At 43.3% G+C, this 26,593-nt stretch overlaps 1 protein-coding gene across 3 annotated transcripts in view; it reads right to left on the reverse strand.

Moving 5' to 3' along the window:
• EVA1A (eva-1 homolog A, regulator of programmed cell death) overlaps positions 1 to 26,593 on the reverse strand; it is a 209,923-nt gene that overhangs the window by 87,862 nt on the left and 95,468 nt on the right. For all 3 annotated transcript variants that reach the window (XM_032104468.1, XM_032104465.1, XM_032104466.1), the window contains exon 5: positions 19,989 to 20,132. In XM_032104468.1, coding sequence (XP_031960359.1) covers positions 19,989 to 20,132 — 144 coding nt within the window. The remainder of the gene's footprint in view (positions 1 to 19,988; positions 20,133 to 26,593) is intronic.

Genomic DNA, 26,593 nt, shown 5'->3' on the forward strand with positions numbered 1-26,593 from the left:
ATCTCACTGATCTGCTCCTTGGGTCTATTAATCCATTGTGTCCTTCTCCAGTGCATCTCTCCCAGGATATACTTCATTAGTTCAACCCAACTACACACAGTTTGCTCTCAGAACACTCAAAGGCCAAATAAAGGGACTAGTATGGCATGCAGCCATGGGAAAGGGGTTTGAACAGAGCACAGGTACTCTCCAGGCCTGCCTTCCCAAGCAGCGTGTCTCCAAGTGATGGAATGCAATGCTATCAAATATCGTGACAGAAAGCACAAATATATAAAACATGAGGGTGCCTCTTAAAAATAAATGTTGCTCCATGATCTTTTTCCCAGGAGAAGGACGTTTCCAGAGTGCTGGCTCTCTGCGTGTGGTATCACATATTGCACGGTCTGTTCCCTATAAGCTCTCAACATATGCTACGAATCTGCCTCTGCACTACAAGTATTCTAAATCAGATGCTTATGCCTCCTTCTGATCTTTTGCAGTCACACGTACGTACATTGAATTTTGCCACAGGCTATCCATCATTCCTCCCTTTCCAGCATCTGAAACGCATGACCCGCAATTTGGTTTTATGTGTGTTTTACTGCAGTTTCCATATAATCACACTGGAAACTTTAATTCTCACCTTATGAGCCCAAGGCTGCAGTTCTAATCCTTGTCTCTCAGAAGTGTCATGACTGTATGTCTGGTCACCAACACTCCGTATTTCCCACAAATGAAGGAAAAATCAGATTCAATTGCAATCAAAGACTTACCTCTCACAATCAGTTGTTTACATGCATCACTTTTCACCCTCTACCCCAAAGTAATATTTAAAGCCCTTAGGCATTTTGCCACCCTCTGCCTCTGAGTCTCCTCATTTCGGCTGTGGACTAAGCACTGTGTTGCTGCATGAGGTGGACATTTTCCATCACCACAGGACAGACAGCTCTGCTAAGGCATCCATCACCCTCTAATGACCCAGATTTCCTGCAGGCATCAAGGGAAAGCTGCCTCATCCACTGTAGACCTGTCATGTCTCAAGACTGTGACTTGCCCTCTCATTCCTCCCTCTCCTCCCTTTCTACTCATTCACCAGGAATTCACCATGCCCATCCCCTTCCCCATCCCAGACTGGAAGCGGCAGACACAGCTGGTTGGCATCACCCACCTTCCAACTGCCTCTTTTTAAGGCCAAAGAAGGAAAAGGGGCTGTAGGTCACCCCAGCCCCCGGCTTACCCCAACCCCTTACCAGCTGTACAAACTCTCTTGCCTCAAGGATTGACATAATTTGGCACAGCACACACCAGAACAGTGCTGTCTGTACACATGCATGTACAACACCTCACCAAGTGATCCTGATCCCAGAAGGGCTCAGGCACCACCCTCTGACATCATGTTGTATGTGCCTCATCCCCTGCAATGACACATCTCCGTTTACAGTGAGAGGGGGGATTCTAGCACTAATTTGTCCTTGTTGGTTGAGTGAAAGAAGATGGAGGATTTTTTAGCTCTCTGGAAAGGGGCTAACTGGGAAGGGGGGACAGGGAAATGGTCTGGCAAGATACCTGCCCTGTGCATGAAGCAGATGGCACAGAGGCATCAGAGAAGCCCTGTAAACAACCAGTTAAGCTTTAGTCACAAGCCCTTTCATCTGCTTCAAATATAGGCTCTACCACCTTCCAGCTGGGGCTGGAAAACATCAGGTCTGCTCTGCCTGCAGGGCTTTGTGAGTTTGTATGTTCTGAACTCCTGCCAGGAGTAACTTTGGTGCTGGAGGGATCAATGCTGGGCTCTGTGCAACACATCCATAATGCAGTGACTTATGCATGGAGGAGGGATGCTGGGGAAATTCCCTCCCGCTATAAACTTTTCTTGGCTCTTTGCATTAGTTGTCAGCCCTTGGGAATATATTTTCCCCTATTCCCACTTTTCTGTGGTCTGCATTATCATTTGCTAAATATTAGCGTGTGCTATTTATCATGAGGTCCACAACCCTTGTCCACTCCAGGGAGTTTGCAACTAAGTCACAGCAATAAATTTTCTGATATTCTATGGGCTTTACAGCACTAAGAGGAACACAGATGAAATCATTATCTCAGAGCCTTCAACCCCTAATCTCACAGTGAAACACTCATCACCAAAGGCAGGGAGGATGCACACGAACACAGGTTGTTTATACTCACAGCAGATTCAGATTCAGGCTCCAAGTCTGCTTACTAGTAATGATGATTACTTCAGCTCCTCTGGTTTTATAACATGTTTGAAATGCTCAGGGAAACCACATTCTCTGCAACTTTCTTTCAACAGCATGTTTGGTTCATAAGAGCTGCTGGGTTAGCAAAGGAAAGGGTGTGTTTGTGGACTGGGGATCTGCTGTAATAATATCATGGTGGCCAAAATGAGCACCATGGTCTACAATTACTGCTATCCCCCTATGTTTATTGCAGAACAGAGTCACCCAAGACCTGACTCAAAACCTGTTGATTCCACTGAAAGTATTTTGCAGCAGGTCTTAGGAACTGCTTGGACAAGACACCGTCTCTTACTGACTTGCTCTGCCCACTGTGTTCAGCAATAGCTGTTATCTAAGAAGGGATTCGAACCTTGACTAGAAAGGTTTCTTCAATATCTCCATCTTTTGGATCCCAAAACCCTTTCAGAGTCATTCTTGGTTAATGACTAGAAATGTTCCAGCTTCTCTTGGCTATAGGATCTGATCCCAAGACCCTTCAAAGCAAACCAGAGTTCAGACTGAACTGGGAATATTTCATGAAGATTTGGAGGGGTAATTAAAGAAATAAATTAAATGCTACTAGAATGTGCATGTCCAAAGGAAACACTGGTCTGAGGAGTCTGTATTTTTCCAAGTTATCAAATTAGCCCAGGCTGGTTTCCACTGCCAATCTAAATAATGATGGATGTGGTCCAATCTCTTTTCCTTCCAAGTAGGCTGAGAAATCATGGACAAGGTCATTAGTATGAGAGAAGAGACATCCTCCTGCTCTGAATGTCCCAGACAGAGGTACATGGAACAGCTGCTCCTCTCTCAGACTTGAGCAGCCAAGTGGCTGTGTCCTGTGCACGGAGGGAACAACTGGCATTAGCTGGTTTTGCTTTGCCAACCTTATGGCAACAAAAACAAGAGAAAGAACTGGACAAAAATATTTGAGAACAGCCTAAGAACAAAAAATAGGGCAATTTCCCCTGCAGTGCCAGGGCACAGCCCTCTCCTCTGTTCCTCTCTTGCTCTCTCACTGTGATGGGAGGCAAGTTCAGGGTTCACTGGCCATTCCCTGGCCAATGCCAGACTCACTCTCCAACACACAAGGGCCAGACAGTTTCAATACATCCCCTGTATTTTTTGCAGCCCCATAGCCCTTTCTGGCAGTGAAGCTGTGTTGATCTGGAGCAGGGGTGTTTTTTAGCATGTCAGGATCATGAATGCCATAGCCTTTTATCCCAGAAAGACTGAAGAATAAACAAAGAGGGACTGCAAGAATAATGATCAATAAAACTCTTTGATCTGAACTTCAAATCCAGGATATATCTGTATTAATAAACTAAAGGGCTCAAGCACTGGCTTGGAATTGTACACAGGTTGTAACTAATAAAATTTCCAGAGATGTTTTGGTCTGTTCTCCACCCTGGCATGGCCCAGGAGACAGCACAGCCAGGGACTTAGCAGCTTGTTTGAGTATAGAGAGTTCCTCTATTCAGATGTGAGCTATGCCTTGCCACTTTACCTTAGGGCCAGGGAACATTTTTATTGTAGAGTGTAGCCCATGGGGACTCTCTCCAAAACACAGGTACATCTCCAAACTGGCTGCCCAGAATAAGGGATGCCTGGCAGGTCACATCTGCCTCCTTGATGTGCTCAGACTCATCCCCTGCTCCTTCTGCTGCCTGGGAGACAGCAAGTGCACAGAAGATGCTGGGAGCTTCAAGGCGGGGGGGACTCACCCTGGCATAGGAATTTCCTACCAGTAGGCACTGAACCAACACCAGCAACTCCCAGGACACCTCCATGGGGCAGGGATAGTGGAGTGGCCAAGCATGGCATGCTGCAAGACTGGCTGATGGTACTAATGGGTTTGGGGCCAGCTGGAAAAGGCTCTAATTAGGCTGTGTTGGCTTTTGCCAAGATCAGGGCTGGGTAGTTCCTGTAGAGCCTCACAAACCACACAGTCTAGTTGGAAGCTGCATGCACTAAACACGGCTTAGAATGGAGAGCTTCCCTGTGTTACTGGAGGTGTTCACTTCACTGGAGGGGCCTAGTCCCTTCATCAGGTGACACAGGTTGTCCAAGCAAGCAACTCCTTGCAGGCGTGGCTGCAGCATGTCCTTCAAACCAGGCAGAACCTCCCCTGCAGAGCTGGGCACACAGCCTGGCTGGGCAGTCAGAAAGCAGGAGGGATGTGGAGGTGCTCGTGGATCTGCTGGTGTCACCCCAGCTACTTCCATGTGGTCAAACACCACACAGAGCTGGTGAAACTGGATCTGCAGGAGCATTCTCCCTGATACAGTGCATAAACACCACCAGGAGCTTTGACAATGGGACAAGTTATCATTCTTGTATTGGTTCAAGGCATTTCTGGTTGAGAATTGCTATGTTTTCAGTGTTACAAGCTCTAGCCCTAACAGCAGACTCCTGCTTCTGAGTTGGGTAACTTCCACTAAAACAAAGGATTGGGAAAGGTTTTCTTTTCTCACTAAGTGGGAAAAGGAAATGTACTCCAGAAGGACATGGATTCCTTTGATGTCTCAAAATAGAGAAGAGGTTCTTTGCTTTTCTGTGCCATAAGAAGGACATCATTGCCGTGTCCATTTTTGGGATCCGTTGTTTTCAAAGATGGGTAAAAACAAGAAATAAATAGCAACACACCTCTCTCCTGCATTCTTGCTGTCCTTCACAGGGACAGCTGCCAGAGCAGGGAAACTATATTAAGACCACTGCATCCCTCAGACAAAGATAAACCCTTCCCAAGGTTTCATCTTTGCACAGTGACAAGAATCTGGGAAGTCAACATGTAACTGTCCACATAGGCATTCTGTGTGCAAGATCCCATTATTGTCAGCACTGGTCCAAGAATAATTCAGCTGGTCAAATACCCATGATCCAGTTAAATATGACTGTTGAGTGCTTTTGAAAGGCCCTAGGCTGAAACATCAAAGATAGATTGTGCAAATATTAGGCAGGATCTATAAATAAACCAAATTGTCTAAAATATCACTTTATGTGTATATATGGGCAACTGAGCCCTACATATCTAGTCAGTACAAAAACAAATTTCCTTGGCTACAGCAAGAGTTGTGGAACCTCTGGGCAACTATATTCAGAATCAGAATCAAAACCTGAGTCCCATCCTGCAAAACTGGGTTCAAACCCACCAAAGGCTAAGAACTCTTCAGAAGATCTGTTATTTACACAAAGCAGATATTATTTAACTATATACTAATTTTCTACTTTTCTGGTAATAATATCTGAAACAGTCAAAGACTAATAAGTTGGGAAAAAAAAGAAATTATTTGAAGCATTTTAGTCAAATTGTAATCAATAGTGTGCTTGAAGTTAATTTAGACATCATGAGGTTTGAAGACTTAGGAAAGTAATGACAAATAGTTATTGAAAATAGAAAATTTTCTAGAAAACATATTCAAGATAAGAACTATCTGGCCTAACTTCAGGTGTCAACACTGCAGATATTCACATGGTGTCCAGTCACCACGGGTTCCTTTAAAAATGAAAGAGAGAAACAAGCACTTGTAAGGGGTACCTGAGATACCTATTGAAAATGAGATAAACTGCAACCTAGAAATGCCTTTTTCTTTTCGTATACTGACTACAAAGGGAGGCCAACATATCTAGTCCATATGTAGCTGATTATACTGTAGACAGCTACATCTGGTCAGCATTAGAGCATGTTTAATAACATACCTGTTTGCAAATGCATTCCTATTCAGATCAATATGTCTGTGCACTCAGTACTCCAGCCTTCCACTTATACTCCAGGTTGCTAATCCGAACCTTTAGTCTTGAACTTCAAAGTGGGTTGGACCCAGCTACACTGAGACTTACAACTCACTCAGTAAGGTCCCTCAGGAAAACACAACTCTCCAAGCCAGGATGAGACCCCTGAGACACAGAGATACAGAATTCCCTTCAGGAAGTCTGCAGAGGAGCACTTGCAGAGAAACAGAGGGATCATTACAAGTCCCTCTACATAGGAAAATATTTTTGCCATAACCAAAATGTCAATGCTGATGGTTAAATACATTTCCTTGAATAAAATCTGCCCAAGACTTCAGGAAACACATTTACGAAGAGCGGTCGTGCCAGAAAGTAAAGCAGTTTGTATGACCTTGGGTTCAAGAGCCCCAGGTATGTAAGGAGCTGGTGAACCTTTTCTCAGTCTAGGACAGCTAAATCATTTTTTGTACCAGTCTGACTTGAGAGCCCAAAAGCCTGGCTCAGCCATGAGTGTGTCGGCATCCCGGGTGTGGGGCGCAGTTTCTTGGCCAGCTGCAGAGGGAAGGTAAGTCAGTCAGCCAGCCAGATCCATAAAGCAGCAGCTCACACTGTTCTTAGAGGCCTGCCTCCCCATCTGGAAATTAAATGCAAACATATGCATATGCCTAAGTGTTGCTTAAGAGAAAATCACTACCCTGACAACGCTGAATGTGAACAGGAAGGAAAGAAAAACAGAAAGTACAAACCAGTATCTGTGCCTTCCCCATTTAATTTTCTGTACCCTCATATTTAATTAAGCACAACTTAAAGGACAAAGAATTATGAGGTGAGGAAGGAAAGAAAATCCATTTGTTTGTTAGTACAAGCTAAGAAATATCTGACAGAAAATTTACATTACACATGTTCTAACTCAAATTTACTAGGTGGCTCGATCCTCCCAAAAGAGAGCCACAACATGGCACCGACATCCTATACTTCATTCTTCACTGATACCCAAGACATCTGCAGAAGGTTTTGATCTCTAATAGCACAGAGGAGAAAATTTACCTTTCCTCCCTGTAGGAATCATGTACAGCTTTCACGCAGCAGACCCTTTGATCAATATGCAGCATGTTAAAAAATGTGTGTTAGTATATAACCCTGAGTTATATCCCTAATGATTTGATTTTTTTTCACTGGAAAAAAAAGTAGACAGGAAGAGAATTTAATATTAGTTATTTTTCATAGTAATAAGAATTAAAACAATAAGAAACAACAAAAAAAAAGTAAGATAAATGTGAGACAGTCACTGAATTCATGACTGAGTGAATTATCCTGACAGCAATGGACATGTCAGACAGGAGCTTAACACCTGATTGTTCCGAAGCTTCATGTCAATAAAGTTCAACAGCAACTGTAGGCACTGAAAGCAGAAACTCCTCACATCTGTGTGATCATGTCTGCACTCATGCATAAACCCAAACCCCATGGGCGGTGGGGAGGCTGCTGCTCTCTCCTGCCAGATGCTGAGCAAACAGCCCCAGGGCATGGGGTCTAACCACACCAGGCAGGAGGAAGCCCAGTGTCTGCCCAAAGAGCTGATGATTGATCCAGGTTAAGCAGAAAACCTCTCGCCATTAGGCCAGTGCCCCTCCCCTGGGCCGTGCTGACTACCGTGCCTGGGGAAGAGATGTAGTAGGGGGTTGCCCTTTTGTAAGCTGTTATTTTCTTTCTAATTCTTCATGGGCCATTTTAAAATAGGCATTTCTTGTCCATTCGAAGAGGTATTTTTTTCTTCTAAAGAAAATACTTTGAGAGCTTCATCAAAGTTTGAAGGGAGTATATATGATCCAGGGACTAAATAGTGCAATCCCCTTTTACAGGTTGGTCCTTGATGCATACTCCCTGAGTGCCTGCAAGCTATGAGCGTCCAGGCTGGGGCAACTTTTGACCCAAAACAGGTTTGCTGGACTCCAGATGGAGCTGCAGTTTTCTGCCTCTCCCTGAGGCTTTGGCTTGAACCAAAATGGAGTGACACCCATTCAACAAAGAGACCTCCAAGACTCTGCCCTCCCTCCGTTGCTCCTTCCCCTCAAGGCACAGACACCAAGGTCCATCTGCTGGGATTAACCAGCCTCCAGAGTCTTTACATGCAGCTGTGAGATGGCTTTCAAAGATAAGAGGTGGCCCGGGGTGGGCTCATGGGTTAGGAATTTAGTTAAATATCTTTGAAAGGGATCTAGTAGGATTTGCTTCGTTGTTTATATTATGGAGTATCAGTCATCCTTAAGACCCCAGGCGTGTGTGTCAGTAAAGCTGGAAACACAACCAGCCAGCAAAGGATCCTGATGCTGTTCCCCATGATCCTGTTTTCCCCATACAGAAATGCTTCCCTACTCTTACATTCAGAAATTCCTACATTCTTTGGCTCAGTTCACCTAAATGAGGGATAATAAGTGAAATACTGAGCAGCTGAATACTTGGAACTGAAACTCCAGAGAGTCAGCTTTTCTTCCTGGGTAATGATGCTGCTCCTGCCTGATGCTGAAACAAACTCATGGCTAATATATGGCGAAGAGATTTTAAGTCTCTGCTGGCTCCCAGAGGGAAAATAATCATAAGCCTGCTCAGTGTTTGTTAAAAGGTACAGGTAATTGAGGAGAAGAGCAACAAAAAGACAATTGAGTGGCTGGGCAGGTTGATTTATGAGGAAAGATTAAAGGAGCTGAACATGAATGGCTTAGCTAAACAGTGACTAAAACAGGACATGAAAAGTAGCCACGGTCAACAGTATTTGAAGTGTCTGTCTGAAGGGGCATTAACTGTTTGGGTGTGGATATTTTGAATAAATGGAGGTCTCGAAAAGGAGGTCGGAAATACAAGTGCCAGATGAATGTTAAAGAAAGTTTCCTGAAGAACAAGACTTCCACGGCAATCTCCTCCCCACTGTAAGGTGGGGTGCACCCCAGAAGTTCGTCTGTGCTGAGCAGACATTACCTAAGGAGCTTCTGGGAGGTGTCTACTCTTAAATGCCTCACTGGCATCCCCATCTCTAAGCACCAGCGCAGAGACGACCAGACACTGTAAAAGCCCACTCCAAAACTTCCATACAAACAGAAGATAAAATATCCATGCCTCAGGCCTCAGAGATCAAGCAGAAATGAAAGAAAATCTCCAAAGTGAGGGGGAAGAGTGATCCTCTGGGATTCTCCCATACTACTGAAGGATGAAATAGGGCAGGGTTTGTTCACAGGTAGTGAGAAGACTCATAAATATCCGCATCTACACCCTACCATTACCCTACCATTGGCCTCTCCCAAACAAGAACTTGAACTGGAATAAGGGAAATGCTCTTTAGTGATACTAAAGAGACCCGGGTTGGTCATCATTCAGCTGTTATAAAGCACATAACTTACATAAGGCACAGCAGCCTCCTCCCTGCCTAGTCCACACAGGACTAGTGGCTTGACCATGGAGAGCCAGACCTCAGGTTCAAAACAGCAATAAATTAGAAATTAACTTGCCATATCTTACTGCTTTCTTTTTGTTTCATATAATCAAAGATTGCACAGGAAATACTGTATGGTGAGAATTCCACCTGGAGAGCAATGCATGTATCTACTCATCTAACAAAGCCAGCACAGAATATACATTGATAAGAGAGTTGATAGTTCTTCGGTTCAGCTGGCATGACACAAACCCCTGTGTAAATGCTGTCTCCACACCCAAAATCAGACTAACACTTTCTCCAAAGTTTGGCTGATCCTGCCTATGTAACATCACTCATAGCAGGAAACGCTTCTTAGCAAGTGAGTGCATTGCACAACAATCCATGCGGAGGCCTGTAGGTGTGGTAACACTCACAGAACCATCAGTGCACTTCCCAGCAACTAAATTACACATTTGGTCGTAGAATCATAGAATCATAGGATCATTTAGGTTGGAGAAGACTCTAAGATCATTGAGTTCAACCGTTAAGCCAGACAAGTTCATCAGTAAACTACATCCCTCAAATGTACTCATGCCCATGTAGCTCTCGTCAATGGTCTATAGACACCCCTGAGTGCCTATTTTATCGATTTTCTATTACAGCAACATCTCACAAACCTCAACTGTACCAAGAGACACCACCACAGAGGTCATGTATATTTGCATCTTTGGTGACTTTCAAAAAATTGCAATTTTTTTCTTCTCTCTGTCCTGGTTGTCTAATTCTCTTTTCATGGTGTGGCAGGGCATATCACCCCTCTCCCCACCACAGGTGGCTGGTGCAGATCAGAGAGATAACCCAGGTGGGCAAGGCCCAATGGGTATCATCTCCTGGTGCCAAGAGGTCTGCCGGCTTAACAGATGTGGGAAGAGATAAAAAATGTATGTGATCAAAAGGCCTGTTTTTACACTATAAAAGTATCACAGTTTATCACACAGAAGTCTCTTACAAACTCCTTGGGAAGGTGCAAGACAATTTCTTCCCGAAGCTTGGGTGCAACTTCGTGGTTACTTTTCTGGAAATTGAGGGAAAGGATTTCGATGTGTGCCCCTTCAACAATTTGGTGCTAAGAAACATCGGATCCTAAGTTGTATTATTTCTTCACTAGCAGTAAAATTAATAGGTACCTTTAACCCCACGTGTAATACTAGCTGTCTCTTTTTGTCTTACTCCTGTGTAGTAATAGTCTGTTTTAAGTCTTATGTCTGTTAGTTTTGTGTCTATTAAATAAATAATTCATTCTATAATAGTCTGAATCCACCATTATTAAAGAGCTTATGAATGAGAGTGGGTCTTGGGGTGCTGGCCACCTCAATAAAGCGACTGCCTGCTGCCAGAGGCCTGGGCAAAAGGCAGGGACTTATTTAAACCCACATGATCCATTCATAACAATGGTCAGGAACATATTTTCCAAATTTTCATTTTCCAAATCCCAGAGTATTTCCTGTTTGTTTCACATTAATGTGGAGAGAGAGCAGCTAGAAACCAGCAGGGCAGTGGTAGGTGCACAGCAGAGAAATGTGCACGTGCTGGCAGAAGGGCACCAACTGTGAATCCTTCTATAAAGGGTGCAAGGAAATATCATTGTCTTGATATGTTTTTAAAAAGGAAAGGCAAATATATATAAATGCAAATATATCTTAATCGGTCATGGTGTCAAACGCTCCCTTTAAATTTAATCTAACGGGTGTTTCACTGAGCTGTCAGCAATCTTCAGTAGCCTCCAGGCACTAATGAGTGAGCATCAAGGTGTCAATGCTTCTGGCATTAACCTCAATTAGGAGGAGTTAAGGTGAGCACTGAATCAAGGGTCAGCCATTCATTGCTGAGACATTCCTCTGGCTGCAGCCTGCAGTCTCCTGCTTGAAAAGGGCTGGCAGACTGGCTGCCAACCTCCTCACCGGTAAAGAACTCTCATACCTGCCAACATTACTGTTAATTACTATATTTGAAATCTGCACAGGTCTCAACAGGAATGGAGACACAATAGTAACCCCATTTATGAGGCTATTCAATGAAGTTCCCAGGTAAAAAAATAACCTGTGGTATTAAAATTATAAATAGCTAACACTTACTCATGGTCAGAATTTTTATAACATCATTAAGGGCATCGATACGGCAAAGAATAGGAAGTCTGTACTGCAGGGTTAAGCTTGCAGAAAAAAAAAATCACCACATAGACAACCCATGTAACTTTAATTCTGCTCCACTTCTCTCTCTCCAGAGCTCCTCAAAGATTTCCTTTAGACATATGACATCCAGATGTCACCTTGCTCAATCATTTTCAGGTAGATCTGCTTTTCTGGGGTGAAATCATGGATGGTTCACAAGTGATTTTGAGGCTGTACCCCTCCTATTCAAACATGGAGGTCTCAGAACCGCCAGACAAAACCCCCCAGATCCACCCCAGGCCTGAGATCCTTTCTCTAGATGGAAGATTGCTGTTCAGCCTCAAGGACATGTGCATATTTATGCCAGAGGAAATCATTCAGTGAGACAATCTGTTTAGTAATCTTGAAGTTGTGTCAGCCACCATAAAATATTGGTTATATTACAGTTTACTATTATAGTTATTACAGTAGAAACTCCAGGTCCATTATAAAACATTTCCTAAATTTATAAAATTATAAAATATATGAATAATACCAGAATGAAAAACAAAAGTCCCACCTGCCTCCTTCCCATCACCACTCCACTACGACAGACTGACCACCCTTCCCTGCAGTCTTCTCCTGTGACTTTTAGGCCATAGTCCTTACCAACTAAAACAAAACACAACAAAACAAAATAAAACAAAACAATACAAAACATAGAGATAAAAGGAATAAAGGTCTCAGGTGCACACACCTTATGAACAGTGCAGGTCAGGGGCTGCAGAGCACTTTAGTTATCTCTTTATGGGACATTTTCCATAGCAGAAGGTCTATATGTCTCCCAGAGTTGAGAGACCACAGCAGCAGACTTGCAAACCCTGCCTAATTGTAAGGTAGCACTTGTCTTACAGATCATTCTGCTTAGGATCATCATAAAAAGTGTCCTTTGAACTCCCTCTGTGCTTCCTTCAGCCCCGTCTTCCTTCCTCCCCATCCCCAAGGCAATGATTTTTATCTGCAAGCCTCAGTTTCTTCTCTGCAGGAATCAAAGGGTTTTCAAGCCTTTCCCTTGAGGTGACAGCATTACCTGTTCCTCCTCCACCTGAGATGTAGAGCTCTGCTTCCTCAGAATATTTATTTGCCCTAATCTGTGTCAGACACAGGCTCATTCTGCTCTGGTAATGAAGAGTTGCTGTGTCTGAGCCAGCCAGGCAAGGCGTGTTTGGAGTCTCCTGGGGTGATTCATATCAAGTGACAGAGAGCTGTACAGTAAGCAAACAGGAGCAGCACAATGACAGCTTTCAATTACCTGATTTACCAAGCTTCATCTTAAAACTAATGAGGCTGTTTGTGTCATGTTTCACATCCCAGTGCAATCACCAATGTTAAACATAAACAGCTCTTTGTCCCTGTAGCATGTCCCTCCTTGGTGCAGGGTGGCAGAGCTGCTATTGCCTGTTATGAGCAGGTACCTCCAAGCCCATTAGTAAAGCACGTGCCCCACTCACTTCAGCACTGGCCAGCAAAAGAGATGGCATCTTGCCTTTACCCTCAGGTAATCCATGAACTCCAACAGATCCATGCCATGTATCCAAATTATGAGTCTTGCTGACTGAGGGGTTTCCTCTTTGCTTCTCTCTGAGATCCAGGAAACTGCACCCACAAAAATTGTTAAGTCATCATCGAAGGTGATAAAATCACAGCCTCAGAAGTCAGAAAATGTCAGCCTTGACCTATCTGGTCACCCATCACAGTGCAGTCTTTAGTTACACTGCCAGTGCTTTTTTAACAGGTACTGTGAAATATTACTAATTCTGAATGCGAGGTCTGAGTTTCTGAAAGGACAACAAGCTCCTTGCTTTTCCTTCACCTGGATGGAAATGGGCAGAAGTCTGGAAGCAGGTTCAACAAGTCCGTTTGCTTGCAGAAACTGGTGATGTAACAGATATCACATCACCAATGAAAATCTACTCTGCCCCCTCTCCCATACCACCAGCTGCAGTCCTTGACAGTTTAGAACAAATCTGACCTTGAGAACAAAAGTCCAAAATGAGAACAACCAGACAAACAAAGAAGTCAGCAAATATACTGACCCCATCCTAGCTCCTGGAAACATTTAGGGAATTAATAAAGATGAAATGCAGAAAATGGACCTCAATTCCAATGCAAAACCAATTAATAGGAAAATCCCTCTCCAAACCCAAGTGTAGAGATCGATATAACCTTGAGCTGAGGTGCAAGACACCAAGCTGCTATTTGAGAACTTTTTCAGCAATAACACTCATGGCTAGAGGTAATTCCTTAGGAACTTAAACAAACATCCTGTTCCTCTCTTACTTGGATAAATCTATAACAGGGGGAGATCTGTCAAACAGTGGGAGTGGAAACCAATAAATATAAGTAGAAAACACTGGTATTGTCATTATGTGGCAGTGATAATTTTGACCAAAATAAGCATTTGCATAAGAATATTGTGGTTGAAAGCACCTCACCAGATTATAGAACCATGGAATCACAGAACAGTTTGGGTAGGAAGGGACCTTAAAGTTCATCTAGTTCCAGCCCTCCCCCACCATGGGCAGGGACATCTTCTACTAGAGCAGGTTGCTCAAATCCCCATCCAACCTTGCCTTGAACCCTTCCAGGGACGGGTGGATGTAGATGTAGATATCTGCATTGTAGAGGCTCTACATGTAGATAACAATATATCAGCTAAGCACCAGGAGCCCCTTTACAGTCAGTACAGGAGAACTGTCACTTCAAATATGCAGTTCATCTCTTTCAGGCACTTACTTTGGGATGAGATGATTTGTGCCTCAAAAGCAGCTGCTTCTCCACATTACCTGTAAAAGGAATTTGTCTCAGATGGGAATGTCTACACTATAAATCTCTATGGCTTATATGTCTACACTTGGTCAGATGATTCCCACTTCATGAATTTTTCAATATTTGTAGTCATTACATGAGGACAGGATAGCTTTTTAAAAAATACTCTGTAGCTTGAAGAGAAGCATAGGCTTGATACAAAAATTAATGGATAAACTTCTATTAACTTAGGAAAATAAGAGAAATTATTTGAATAGATGTCCTATCTCTGAACTCAGTGTCCTGACAATGAAAGTAGCCACATGGAATTGTATCATATCATTATTCTGTTCTTTATATATTTGGTAGGTCAAACCTACGTGGCCATGAATTTCAAATCTACATGTCTGTGAGTTCTGTTTCACAGCATTATACAAGAAGCCCAGTTAAACAAACATTATCAGACATTATACATTCAGTGGAACATCCCTAGAGCTAGATTTCCTACAATCTTTATTTGTTTGTAAACAGCAATTTTATTTCAACTTTTGAAGAAAGAAAGTCTGCATCACACATTCTGCATCTGTCTTTCTCTAGCAAGACCCTGCCTGCATTGCCCTGTTTCAAAGGGGTGTAAAAGGCTTTTGTTTTTTCTTGGAAGTCTGGAATTGCTTCTCTTCTATTTTTTCATATCTTGGAATTGAGTTTTATCGCAACAGAAAGCACTTTTGCAGTGATAAAAATACATTTTCTACATTCATGAATTCATAAATTTTAAGAGCAAAAGGAACCATTACATTCATCCAGCCTGAGGCATTGATAGATTTACTGCACAGGAGCTAATGGACCAGAGCACAGTCCCTTTGAGATGACAGGAGAGAATTTGTGCAGCTTTTTTGCCTCCCTCCTCATCACTGTCATCATGAGGGCAACCACCTCAGAGCTGCCTTGTTTAACACAGACCCTGCCTCTACTCCAACTTGAAAGAACATTTATTTAAACACAACATTTTAGAGAAAGACAGGCTGCTTTCCCAAGCACTCAGAGAAAGCAAAGGTCAGCACACCCCCATCACCCCAGAGCACCTCAGCCACCTCTCCTTGACCCCGTTTGGTCTCCCAGCAGCACCAGACACCCCAAAGCAACAGTAGCTGCTGTCCCTGTGCTCAGGCTTTGTTCTTTACCTGCACAGTTCTCTCGTTGGGATGTGAAGCACTTGGCCCCTGGGACTCAGCTTATTGCCTCATAAAGCAGGATGGCAGGATTATTAATGTGGCAGAACTGCAGGATTTTCCAAGCAATTTATGAGTTACCATGGCAGTTCATTAGCTCTCAGCCCAATGACTCCTTCCTGGTGAGCATGAATCAAGCAGGAGGCATGCACACATCTAAACATACGACAGATATTCACATCAAAAACACATCCAAGGCCATATTTCCTCCATTTTGTTCAGCACGTGTCCAACCGCAGCACTAAAATGTCACCAGTTATCAGGACTGATAACCAACCCACTGAAACACATCTAGACACAAAGGAATTCACAATCCCCATCCTTTTCTTTTATTCTCATCAAGCCATTTCTGATGGATGCCTGCATTTAAAGAGCAGCAGGTCCTTAGCAGAGGGTTTACATTTGCAGCCTCCATGGACTGCACAGGGAGGCAGGTCTGGCACTGGGGAACAGTGGACACTCTGAATGGCTACCTTGACTTTCAGTGCTCAGAATAAGGTTTCACTTTAAACACAGACAAGCCCCTCATCCCCACTCAAGGAAGGATTTGAGGAAATATTTAACTTTCATGGTAATTATCCATAGGTCTTAAAATAAAGCACACAATTCAACACTTCCTTGAGTCCAAGTGGCACTGTGTGAGTGAAAAAATTCCACAGGTTTTCATGCAGTGCTGAGTTAGGACTTCAGCACAGGCCAAAAAAACAAGTCTAGCAAGCTAGAGAGTAAAGAGATATAGAGAAATAAAGGGAGCCTTTGATGTTAATAACCGGACAATTAAGAAAATGAAAAGATCGTGAGCACAGTAAGTTTTATCAGTAAGTACAAAATCACTATCAAGCTACTCACAAATATTACAGTGTTTTATACCTAAGAAAGACAGAGAGAAAGAGAGATGCTTAAGGGGAAAGGAAACAAGGAGAGAAAGACTTCTAGTAAGTCTTTTTTGCATTCTTTTTCTCAGTTGCATTAATGCTTTTTTATTTTCTTTTCTCCTCTAAGATTTTCAGGGTATTTTAAAGAAAAGGCAGAGCTAAAATTTTTTATCTGCCTCTATTACAGCTGCCACACTCAGAACTCAACCTCACCATGCCTTATGTGCTTCCCAGAATTAACTTGCCTTTTCCTTTTTTGAAAAAGTTATTAATGTATTTATTAGTGCAGTAATGTGACCCACATACTGGAAAATCCCACCTTCCACAACATTCCATTAGCTAAATCTGGCTTTGGGCCAAAATTTCGTATTTCAGCTCCTGCCAAGATTCAGGTTTGGCATGTTTTTTTGTTGGAGGATTTTTCATCTGTTTCCTTGGCTGGGCTAATGGGACCCTAATGCAGTCAAGAGATCTCTATCACACCAGGCTGCCGGGTACTTGTTTGCTTCAATCATCTCATACATACACACGAGCTGGTGGCATTTCCCTCTCAGCTAAGGGATGCCAATAGGTCTTGAACCCACGATGCAGAGGGGTATCATTTGTTAATGAGAACTGCTGACTTGAGACATTCCCACTGGCTGGAGTAATTACAAACAATATTTTAAAAATATACAGCTGTGCAAAAAGTTAGATAACACCTTTATTTAATAACAGATTCATCAGCACAATCGTGTGTGTCTGGAGGGAATTCTCACGTCCAAAAAAAATGGAGGCTAGAGGAAGGAACCTCCAAAAAATATGGCTATGGCTTAAAGAAAGCAAAGCTGTTGCTTCATCCATTCATCTCTTGGAGATCTGGAATAGGGCCCAGCTCCTGTTGTCAGGCTAGAGAAGAACAGTGTGGACATGATGACCTGAGAGACCTTGCAGAGGTCCTCCTGCCAGGACTGGGAGATAAGACACCTCACCAGCTCTTCACTAGGCATTGGTCTACACAACCACCAGCCTGTCACAAAGTCCATCTCAGTCTTGATTTCTGCAAACAACTCATGAGCTTTCAGTTAATTTTACCTTTTGTCACCTCATTACTTACTTCCTCAGCAGATTTTTTTTTCATGAGTTGCTATCAGAAGAAGACATATTGATCTCTTTCCAGTCCTTCCCATGCTTTAGCCCCAAAAGCAGAGCTCAGCTGCTCTGTCCCCATAGTTACTGAAGTTCTTCACATGTAAAATGTCTGCATGAAGACTCTTCCACCCACATGGCCACATGAATAGCTGTTCTTGCTCTCACCACCTCTTCCAAAGCAGCACAGCAGGTCAGTAACACTGGTGAAGGACACATGGCAGTTTTTCTCACAGGTAAGACCAGTGACACATGGCAGGACATTTCTGACACAGTCTGGCAGACGGAGAGTGACAGAGAGGAGCAGACTGATGGCACTGCCTGATCTCAGAGAGTGATGGGGTCACTTATTTGAAGCAGCAACAAAAAGGGTTGAAGTGATGCTGAGAGAAGCCCATTTGTACACCCATCACATTTCCCAAGCTATGCCGGGGTCACTGCATCTTTCACTGCTCTCCAGGAAACAGCAGCAAGGGACAACATGTTTCCAAGTGCAAGAAGTGGGAAACGGACATGTACTGAGATACAGGCCACAGGGAACTGTCCATTTGTCACAGCCTGTCCCCTTTCACTCCCACAGGTTTGGTGAAAGTAGGAGAGCACTATACCAGGAGCCATAATGTGTGCAGCTTTATGGAAACCTGAAACAAAGAGACAGCCAGCATGAGGTTTTCTACATGGCTATCATCTCTAGGCCATAAGAATATCAAATTGTTTGGTTTTATCACTTCTTCTGAAAGAATTCCAGGACATAGTTCTGTCTGGCACAAGCACATGGAACTGGAATTTGATTTCTTGTTTATTTCATTTTCCATTTTGAAGGACTTTGCTCGTTGAGGCGAGAAATATGTGTCTGTTGATCACAAAATCCAGCTCAGAGACATGTCTGAGATCATGGTTTTGAAAAGGAGCCATGGCCACCTTCAAAGGATGAGGCAGATTTCACCCACGGAAAAGCAAAACATGCCATTTTGTGCTCTCAAGCGTGACTCATTTCCTAATGCAGTTAGGCTTGGACTAGAGAGTTAAGGTCAGATTAAGAAATCATTAGTGCCTTTTGTAGTGGACTTTGAGACCAGGACCAGAATGCCAGAATAAGTCTGTGGAGGCCTTTGAAGGAGAAATCCTCTTGGAAATACATAATGGGGATCTGTTTGTTTTCCCTGGATTTTTGACGGATGGAGCTCCTGTTTCTCCTGCTACATTGCCTTCATTTCTGTCAAATCCCCATGAGGATAAGCTTCTCTCCAGTCTTTTTATGAGAAAAGTGATATAAAAACATCACCTTCCTGACTAGAAAATTCACAGGGCTTTGCACAGATAGCCTTGCTACTTTTTGCCGCATCCCTTCGAACAAAACCCAACCTTCCTGCCACTCCAGCCAAATGAAACAACAGCCAGACAAGCTGAGAGCCTGATGCTCCTGCATCAATGTCTCTGCTCCTCAGGGCACTGCACATCCACCATGCTATAGCCACTACACAAAATGTTATGGTGACTCCATTTCAAATTCTTTCTGTCACACTCAGCATCCTGCAGTTACCCACGCAGAGTGACCCACAGAACCATTGTTGTCTGAGGGCACAAAGAGCTTCTCCTTTACTACATGTCCCACTGTCTGCTCAGCACATTCAGTACAGCACCAAAATTTCTACTTCTAGATGGATGCAGAAAGGAACACAGAGAGAAAGAGAGACTGAGCTAAGCCTAGCAACAACTATGTCAGCAAAACTCTGAAGGAAATATTTTTCAATATGTCAGCTACAAATGACCAAAATGTCATCACAGTAAGAAGACATATGTTGTTTTTATACTACAGGACTCAGTCAGGAACAATTTTTCCTCTGTTGCAAAATAAGATGACTACTCAGGTAAGAGCACAGTGTCTGCTCAATGCTATGACTTAAGCTCCCAACTGAGAGCTCCAACTGTTTATTTATTTTTTTGTAAAGAACAGTATTTTGTTAGAAAAATTGTTGCAATGTTTACCTGAAGATTTTGGGAGTGATTTCCTACTAACGCAGTGGATGAGTATGGATTGGTAATCACCTGGTTCTATGGTACAAAATGAAATAAAGACAGAACAAAGTAATAAGGATCCTACTGATAACCACAGCTTTGCTGCAGGATGCCAACATTCAGTGTGTAAACATCCACTGAGCAGATTAACCTCACCACCCAATTTTCCTGCCTTGAAGAAGCACTGAATGGGTTAATAAAATACCACTTCCACATTTTTTGCTTTTTTCCATCAAGCCAATGAGTACAAAAAGCGACAGAATTAAACCACTCTGGTGATCCAAAGCTTTTGCATGTTGACCAAATAAGAATCACCACGTTCCACCACATTGAAAAACTTTTAAAATCTTGTTGTTGTCTGCACATCATTGTTCAACAAACATAGACCCCAGTGAGAGTTAGAGAATTTTGTAACTTACCACAGGTGTAGATGACATTAAGATGCTTTTGGATGCCTGGGTAACAAGGATCTCCAAATTCATAGGTGCTGGCATATATGCTGCAGCTTCTTTTCCCATGACAACGCTTGATCATGAGCTGGAGAGCAGTAGCTGACTGACACTCTAAAAGGGATAAACAATACCTATCCATGAATATTTGTCCATTCACAACAGAAATTGCCTAAAAATAATTTACCAGTTACAGACTGTGAGAGTATATACAAGATTTCCATATTTCAAAGTCTTTGTGTTTACATGGGAAGGTGTATCTGAGTCTAACACACCTCTAATAAATTGAAAGAATACTGAAGAATCAGAAACCTCTATACATCCGTAGAAAGAAGGCTGAGAATAAAAGATATTTCATCTTTGTAACAACCACAAGAGGTGTCTCAAATCCCCCTCTCTGGCCCCTGCTGAAGACAAAGGTGGTCAGTGTCCCTGTCTGCTCTCACATGTAATAATTATATGATCATCTACCATATAAGTAGAAATACTGTTTTAATCACATTTATTCCATACAAGTAGAAACACTTCTCATATCAGAAATTTAGAATATGGGAAGTTCCAAAAGCAACTGTTTTCCCAACTATTTTTCTCTACCTGGTGGTTTTGCCTGTTTTCTTACCTAGGGTGGGAACAATTTGCACAGATAAGGTCTTGAGCTTTTAAATGCAAGACTGACAGTTTCCTTTCACTGTCCAGCCAGGACCAAGCTCAGGGGGAAACTGGCAAGCAGACATTTTTTCAACACTGAATTGTTGCTAAAAGGAACAGGACAGCTACAAAGAATGGAATACAAACCCCTTTAGGTCACTAATCAGGAGGCAGGGAAAGGGAAAATGGACCTCAAAAGGTATTGAGTTCTAGAACCAGCATAACAATAAAAGCCATGAGAGACACAAGAAAGCCACAGAAAACCAAGCCCAGAGGGTAACGTCTTTTTCTCAAATCAAAGGCAGAATTTGATTTCACATGCTGCAAATGACTAAAGAAGAAGGCTCCATGCGAACGTTTTCATACCGAACCATCCAAGCTTCCTTAGGGGATTTTCTGATCCAATGAGTGTCAGAGGTTCCAGTGGAAACATCTGGCATGCAGCAATCCTGATTCATTGTCTTTTTGCGAATGTCCAGTTAGAGAAAGTCATCAAATCTAAGTGCTGCAGAGGATTTCATGGAGGGTGACTATTCTTTTTACTTGCTATTGTTCACACACAAAACAGCGAACATCCTACAGCTGTCTGCTCAGGGGCCTCGCCCTCTGGCACAGAACCATACTGTGTCCATGGGAGTGTGGGGAATTACCCATTACTGGTTCTGTGAGAGGCACAACAAGGCTTTTGCATCCTGCATCCCCAGAGATGGGCAGCCTCTGGGACATTCCTCATGCGGGAATATGTATGCACAAACAAACTACAGACTCTGCTTTCCACCTTAACAGATTGAATTGACTCTTCAGGTGCCAAAGCTGTAGATTCAGCACACGGAAAACACTTCTAAGAGTTTTATTTGTCATATACCCTCACACTAACATTGACAGCTTTTCTAGCCATCACTAGTCACATCCTGGTATTGATGGCCTCCTTCCTCCCATGCAGTTCTGAGCAGGCCATGGTCTCCATCCAAATTGACTTTAGCAGCATCTGTATCAGGAAACCAAAGGGGCTAAATTATGGACACACCTTTATTCCCTTTGTTTAAGCGCTACCCTTTACCTTGGAATGATTTTGCCAACTAGCATTAGTCCAAATAGGTAATACAGCCTGAGATACAACAGGGCTTGTCCTAATAGTCAATTTGCAGTACTATGTGGTGGAGGGTTTAGTTGCATGGACATGAGGTCAGCCACCACAGGGCCAGGCAGCAGAGTCTCTCTCTCTGTATCCAATACAGACTAGCTGATGTGTCCATGGGAGGTGAGCACAATCCCAATGTTACCTTTATCAGATAGTAGATGCATTTATTTTCCCAGCCCTGTCCATGATACCCACTGAAAATAACAGGTCATACTGCCCAGAGAGAGCTGTGGGACCCTGCTCTAGACCCTTTACCATCCCAATGACCAGTGCAGATGTAGCTTGAGTTATAAGAGCCTCTTCCACGTAGCCCAAGACACCCAGATTCTTCTAGGTAGTTCCATCTGCCAGAGAAGATCCTAACACTGCAGTCCTTTGTGGCATTTTAGCAGTGCCCAGGTCCAGCCTGCACTGTTTGGGTGCACATTCAGTGGTAAAAGAAAACTTACCTGGAGTTTCTCTGGCCCTGAGGCCAGCTGTGATAGGACAACCCACTATTAAACACTCTTACTCTCCAGATCAGAGTGATGATACCCAGTACTTGTCCTACAACCAACTTCAAACCATCCCTGGAACTGTTCAAGGCAAAGTTGGATGGGGCTTTGAGCAACCTGGTCTAGTGGAAGGTGTTCCTGCCCATGGTAGTGGGATTGGAACAAGATGGTCTTTAAGGGCCCTTCCAACCCAAACCATTCCAGGATTCTATGATGTTTTGGACCAGGAGAGAGTTGTCTGGGCCAAGGCAACAAACCATGCCATGGATCATGCTACAATTTCACAGTACAGACCTATTTCCAGTACCTGTGCCCCTGGTGCTACTCATTTACCTGTATACATGTAACCCTACATACTCAACTTCTTTAGGCACAGACCAGGCCCCATATTCACAAGTATCACCTGTGAAGTCCTCAGCTCTGCAATTGCCAGGCTGCTCCACCTCAACCTATACCAGCCAAAATGAAGAGCAGAAGGGCAGAAGGGACTCTCTATGCTTCAACTACAGGTGAAGATGAAAGCCCCTCACTTAGAAAGTAGGGCATCAAGATTTTAAAAGCCTCTTTTACGTGTACTTTTTGCAAATCATAGGATAAAAAATATATCCAGGGAGAAACATCACTTGCTGGGACTGCAGCACATAAACCACCCAATAATTTAGCTGAAAGCAATATCTGGAGCCTATCCACTCCAACCTCCTGCCCAAACAGCAGGCAGATTTGATGTTACATCAGGTTGCTCAGGAATTCGCTCAGACAAGTTTTGAAAATCTCCACAGAGAAATATATCCCAAACTGCTTGGACACTTGATCCTGGGTTAAGCCCCTCTCCAGGTGAAGAATTTTTTCCTTGTATGTAATCAGGTTTCTATTGCTGCAACTCGTGTTCATTGCTTTTGGTGTTCATCTGATGTTTTCTTCTATGTGTTTCCAGGAAGAATCTTCTGTAGAACCACCTATTCCTTAGTAAAAAACAGAAATAAGATCCCACCCTGAGCTTTCTCTTCTGGAGACTGAACAACCCCATGTCCCTCAGCATTCTCCCACATGCTGTCTGCTCTAGGCCCCTGACCAGCTTGGTGGAGTTTCACTGGACTTGCTCCGGTTTTTCAACATCTCTCTTTACTTGGAGAGCCCCAAACTGGACACTACAGTACTCCAGTTAAGCTGTAGCAACTGTTGTGCCCAATTTAGTACCACCTACAAACTCTGTCCCATTATCCAGGTCATTACTGAAGATTTCAAGCAATCTGACTGCTTTTAAGTGGCTGCCAGCATGACTTCAATAAAGCACAGTGGAGGTTTCTTGTAGTACTCCATTTTCTTGGCTCTTGCTGCAAACAGTCACAATTTAGGCACGTCTTACTGTTTTCCCTGACCTCCAGACCCTAATGAACACCAAAATCTGGTGAATGCAGGAATGGCAGAAAGTCATCTGAGGCACCCATGTAACAAGATCCAGCTAAACTCTACTGACAACAACAGGCTCCCACATGGTAAATCCAAATACTCTTCTCATTTTCCCCATGGTAAGACTTGAGCCATTTTCTTGGAAACAGTGATATTTTTCCAGCGCAAAAAAAAACCCAAATGGGGTCTAAGCACAAATTCTGACCAAGTATTTGCTTCAAAGACTTCTTTTGCTCACAACGAGGAATTTTCCCTGGTTTTGCCTCCACACAATTTCTAAGCAAATGTGCCTTGTGCTTTCCCATAAAGGCCAGGGCAAGCAGCCTGCAGTGCTTTGAGGGAAGACTGCGCCAACACTGAAATTAGCTTTGTCTCTGGTCTTGGATTTCTTGGTCTGTCAACAAGTTCATCCTCCACATAACACATTGAACTGGAAAATGTAAAAGCAGCAATCAAAATCTCAAAATGGGACCATGTTCCTTACACCTTTCAAAGGGTTTGTGATAAGGAGTTCAATTAGCTGGATGCCAAAATGTCATATTCAAGCATCTTTACTCCCTTACTAACGAGCACTGAAGATGTCAATAGTACATCTGAGAGGTGGCTGAGTGACAGATGAGGCTACAGCACCTTCATAAATCACAGTCACCACCATGCCATTCAGAGCTCTAGAGGGACAACATGGTATTTTCTTTCACCCCTGTGTCTCAGGCTTATAAAAACACTGAACTTCACTCCTGTTGGATGTTATAAAGTGCACACAGGTAACTTAACTTCCAAATGTAAATAAGTCCTTGGGGAGCTCATTGAAGTGAGAGCTCCAATTATATTAGTACCTCTTCAGGAGGTGATTCCAGGTCAGAAGTCTTCCCTTCCAGGTGCCCATCCTCAGAGCTCAGAGAGGCAAGAAAACACAGGGGTTTTATCCATAAATCATGCAGTTAGCCTGCCAAAAATATGCAGGGAAGCCAAACCAAGCAATGTGGTGCAGCAGAGTTGGGCTCTGGTCCCCTTCAGCTGGCCAAATTCATTTTTTCCAGGTCTTCAGAAGTGGGAGACTAGACATGGCATTTATTGTACCAGATGCCATGCTCATTCAGGGCAACATTACAGTTGGCCTCAATGATCTTAGAGGTCTTTTCCAACCTTAATGATTTTATATTCTATGATCTCCTTTCTTCTGCTGCTTGTTTGCTTGCTAAATGCAAATTCCAAATGTTTTATGAGATACCACCCTGGCACCAGTGACAAACAAGTGATCCCATGTGTCAGAGATGTGGGAAGGACGCTCACAAATGCCAACATCATATCACTAAGTCTGAGGTAAGTACTGCTAAGCAGAGCCAGGCCCCTGCCAAGAACCTCTTAAAGTCCACAAAGCTCAAATCCCATGGTAAGGCAATAAAAACTGCTTTAAGACCTCATAGATGATAGAGAGCCCTCTTGAAGAGGTCGAGCCAGAGCTACCCTTGGCTTTTATTAGTCTTGGATTGCTTCAGTAGACTGCCAGAGAGCAAATACGATCCTGGCTATGGTGAAATTTTCACATGTGAAAGTGTTTAAAGGTATCAGCTATGCTTTTTGAATAAGGTATTTTCAGCTTGGGGCTGGGGAGGGAGTGGGATCAGCTCACTTTATTCTCTTTACCTCTGGCCCCACTTTCTAGAAGTTGCACGTCCCTCCAGCCTTGCCCCTGGTAGAAGGCGAATTCCCTTTCCCAGGATCACTTCACAAATGCAGACCACTGGCCAGTTGGATTTCTCAATAAGCCCTCAGTGGGTAATTCATCTTACCAGTTGCATTTAGTATGATACGACTCCTTGATCTACTCCATCAGCCCAGCCTCTGTCAGAGTGAAAACCCAAATGAGGGCAACAGAGCCATGATGGAGGATTTTACCAGCTGCAGCTTGCAGACAGAATTGGCTTTAAAACTGGAATTGGTCTCGGTGATGTAATGTCCATATCATCAAGCTCACCACAATGAATGGATTTTAGTCAGTCTAAGGCTGCTTCCCAGCATGACTATTTCTTTATTACCTCTTTCTGGTGAAAAAAAAAAAAAATAAACTGGAGCCAATGCCTATTAATCATATCCTTAATTTTGGTTACTCAGTGTTACTTGTTTTTCTCCAGCAAGGGTGACACATCCAAATCTGAGATCTGAGCCATATATCCCTGCTTTTGATTGAAAAACCTATCTGGGTTTGAAAGAATGTTTCCAAATTCTTTAATTTTTGCATTTTGCATCTTAGATGCTCTGGTGGAGATAGGAGCCTCTTCCAAGGCAGCAGCCATCACAGATGGATCCACAAACAGATTTAAACACTGAGTTTTGAGAAGGGTGACTAATCCCACAGTGAAGTTGGGCTCATTGCAGATGTTTGAGAACATCTGTTCATCTGTTTATCTGCTCAGGATCAGACTCACCTGGCACAGCCACGTTGAGCCTGCAAAGGTGGGTTCCTGCACAGATGAGACAGGCTGTCCAGAGCAAGCAGGATCACACACAGCTGGACAGGTGAATATGTGAGCATGCTGTAAAGCTGCCAGGTAGGAGTTTTCCACAGGCTGTCCATAGATCTGGAGAGGCAGCAGGGCATGGAGCTCAACCCAATACTAACATGCACACACTCCAAAAAGAAAGAAAAATGGAGCCTGAGAAAAAACTCCACCTACTCGTAAGAGGATGAGTCAGACTGTCTGAGACTGAATTTTCAAGAAAAATGGGGCAACTACCTTTTGCAGCCAACAAAATATAAGACCTTGAATTGTCAAAAGGACCAAATGACTGGCCACAATTAAAGGCTTCAGAAAGAGAATCACTGCCTAAAATACTACGCCTAGCAGTGCATATGAGGTAAGTGATTAGGAACTGGAACA

This window comes from Corvus moneduloides, chromosome 3 (genome assembly GCF_009650955.1).
Source record: "Corvus moneduloides isolate bCorMon1 chromosome 3, bCorMon1.pri, whole genome shotgun sequence".
NCBI lineage: Eukaryota > Metazoa > Chordata > Aves > Passeriformes > Corvidae > Corvus > Corvus moneduloides.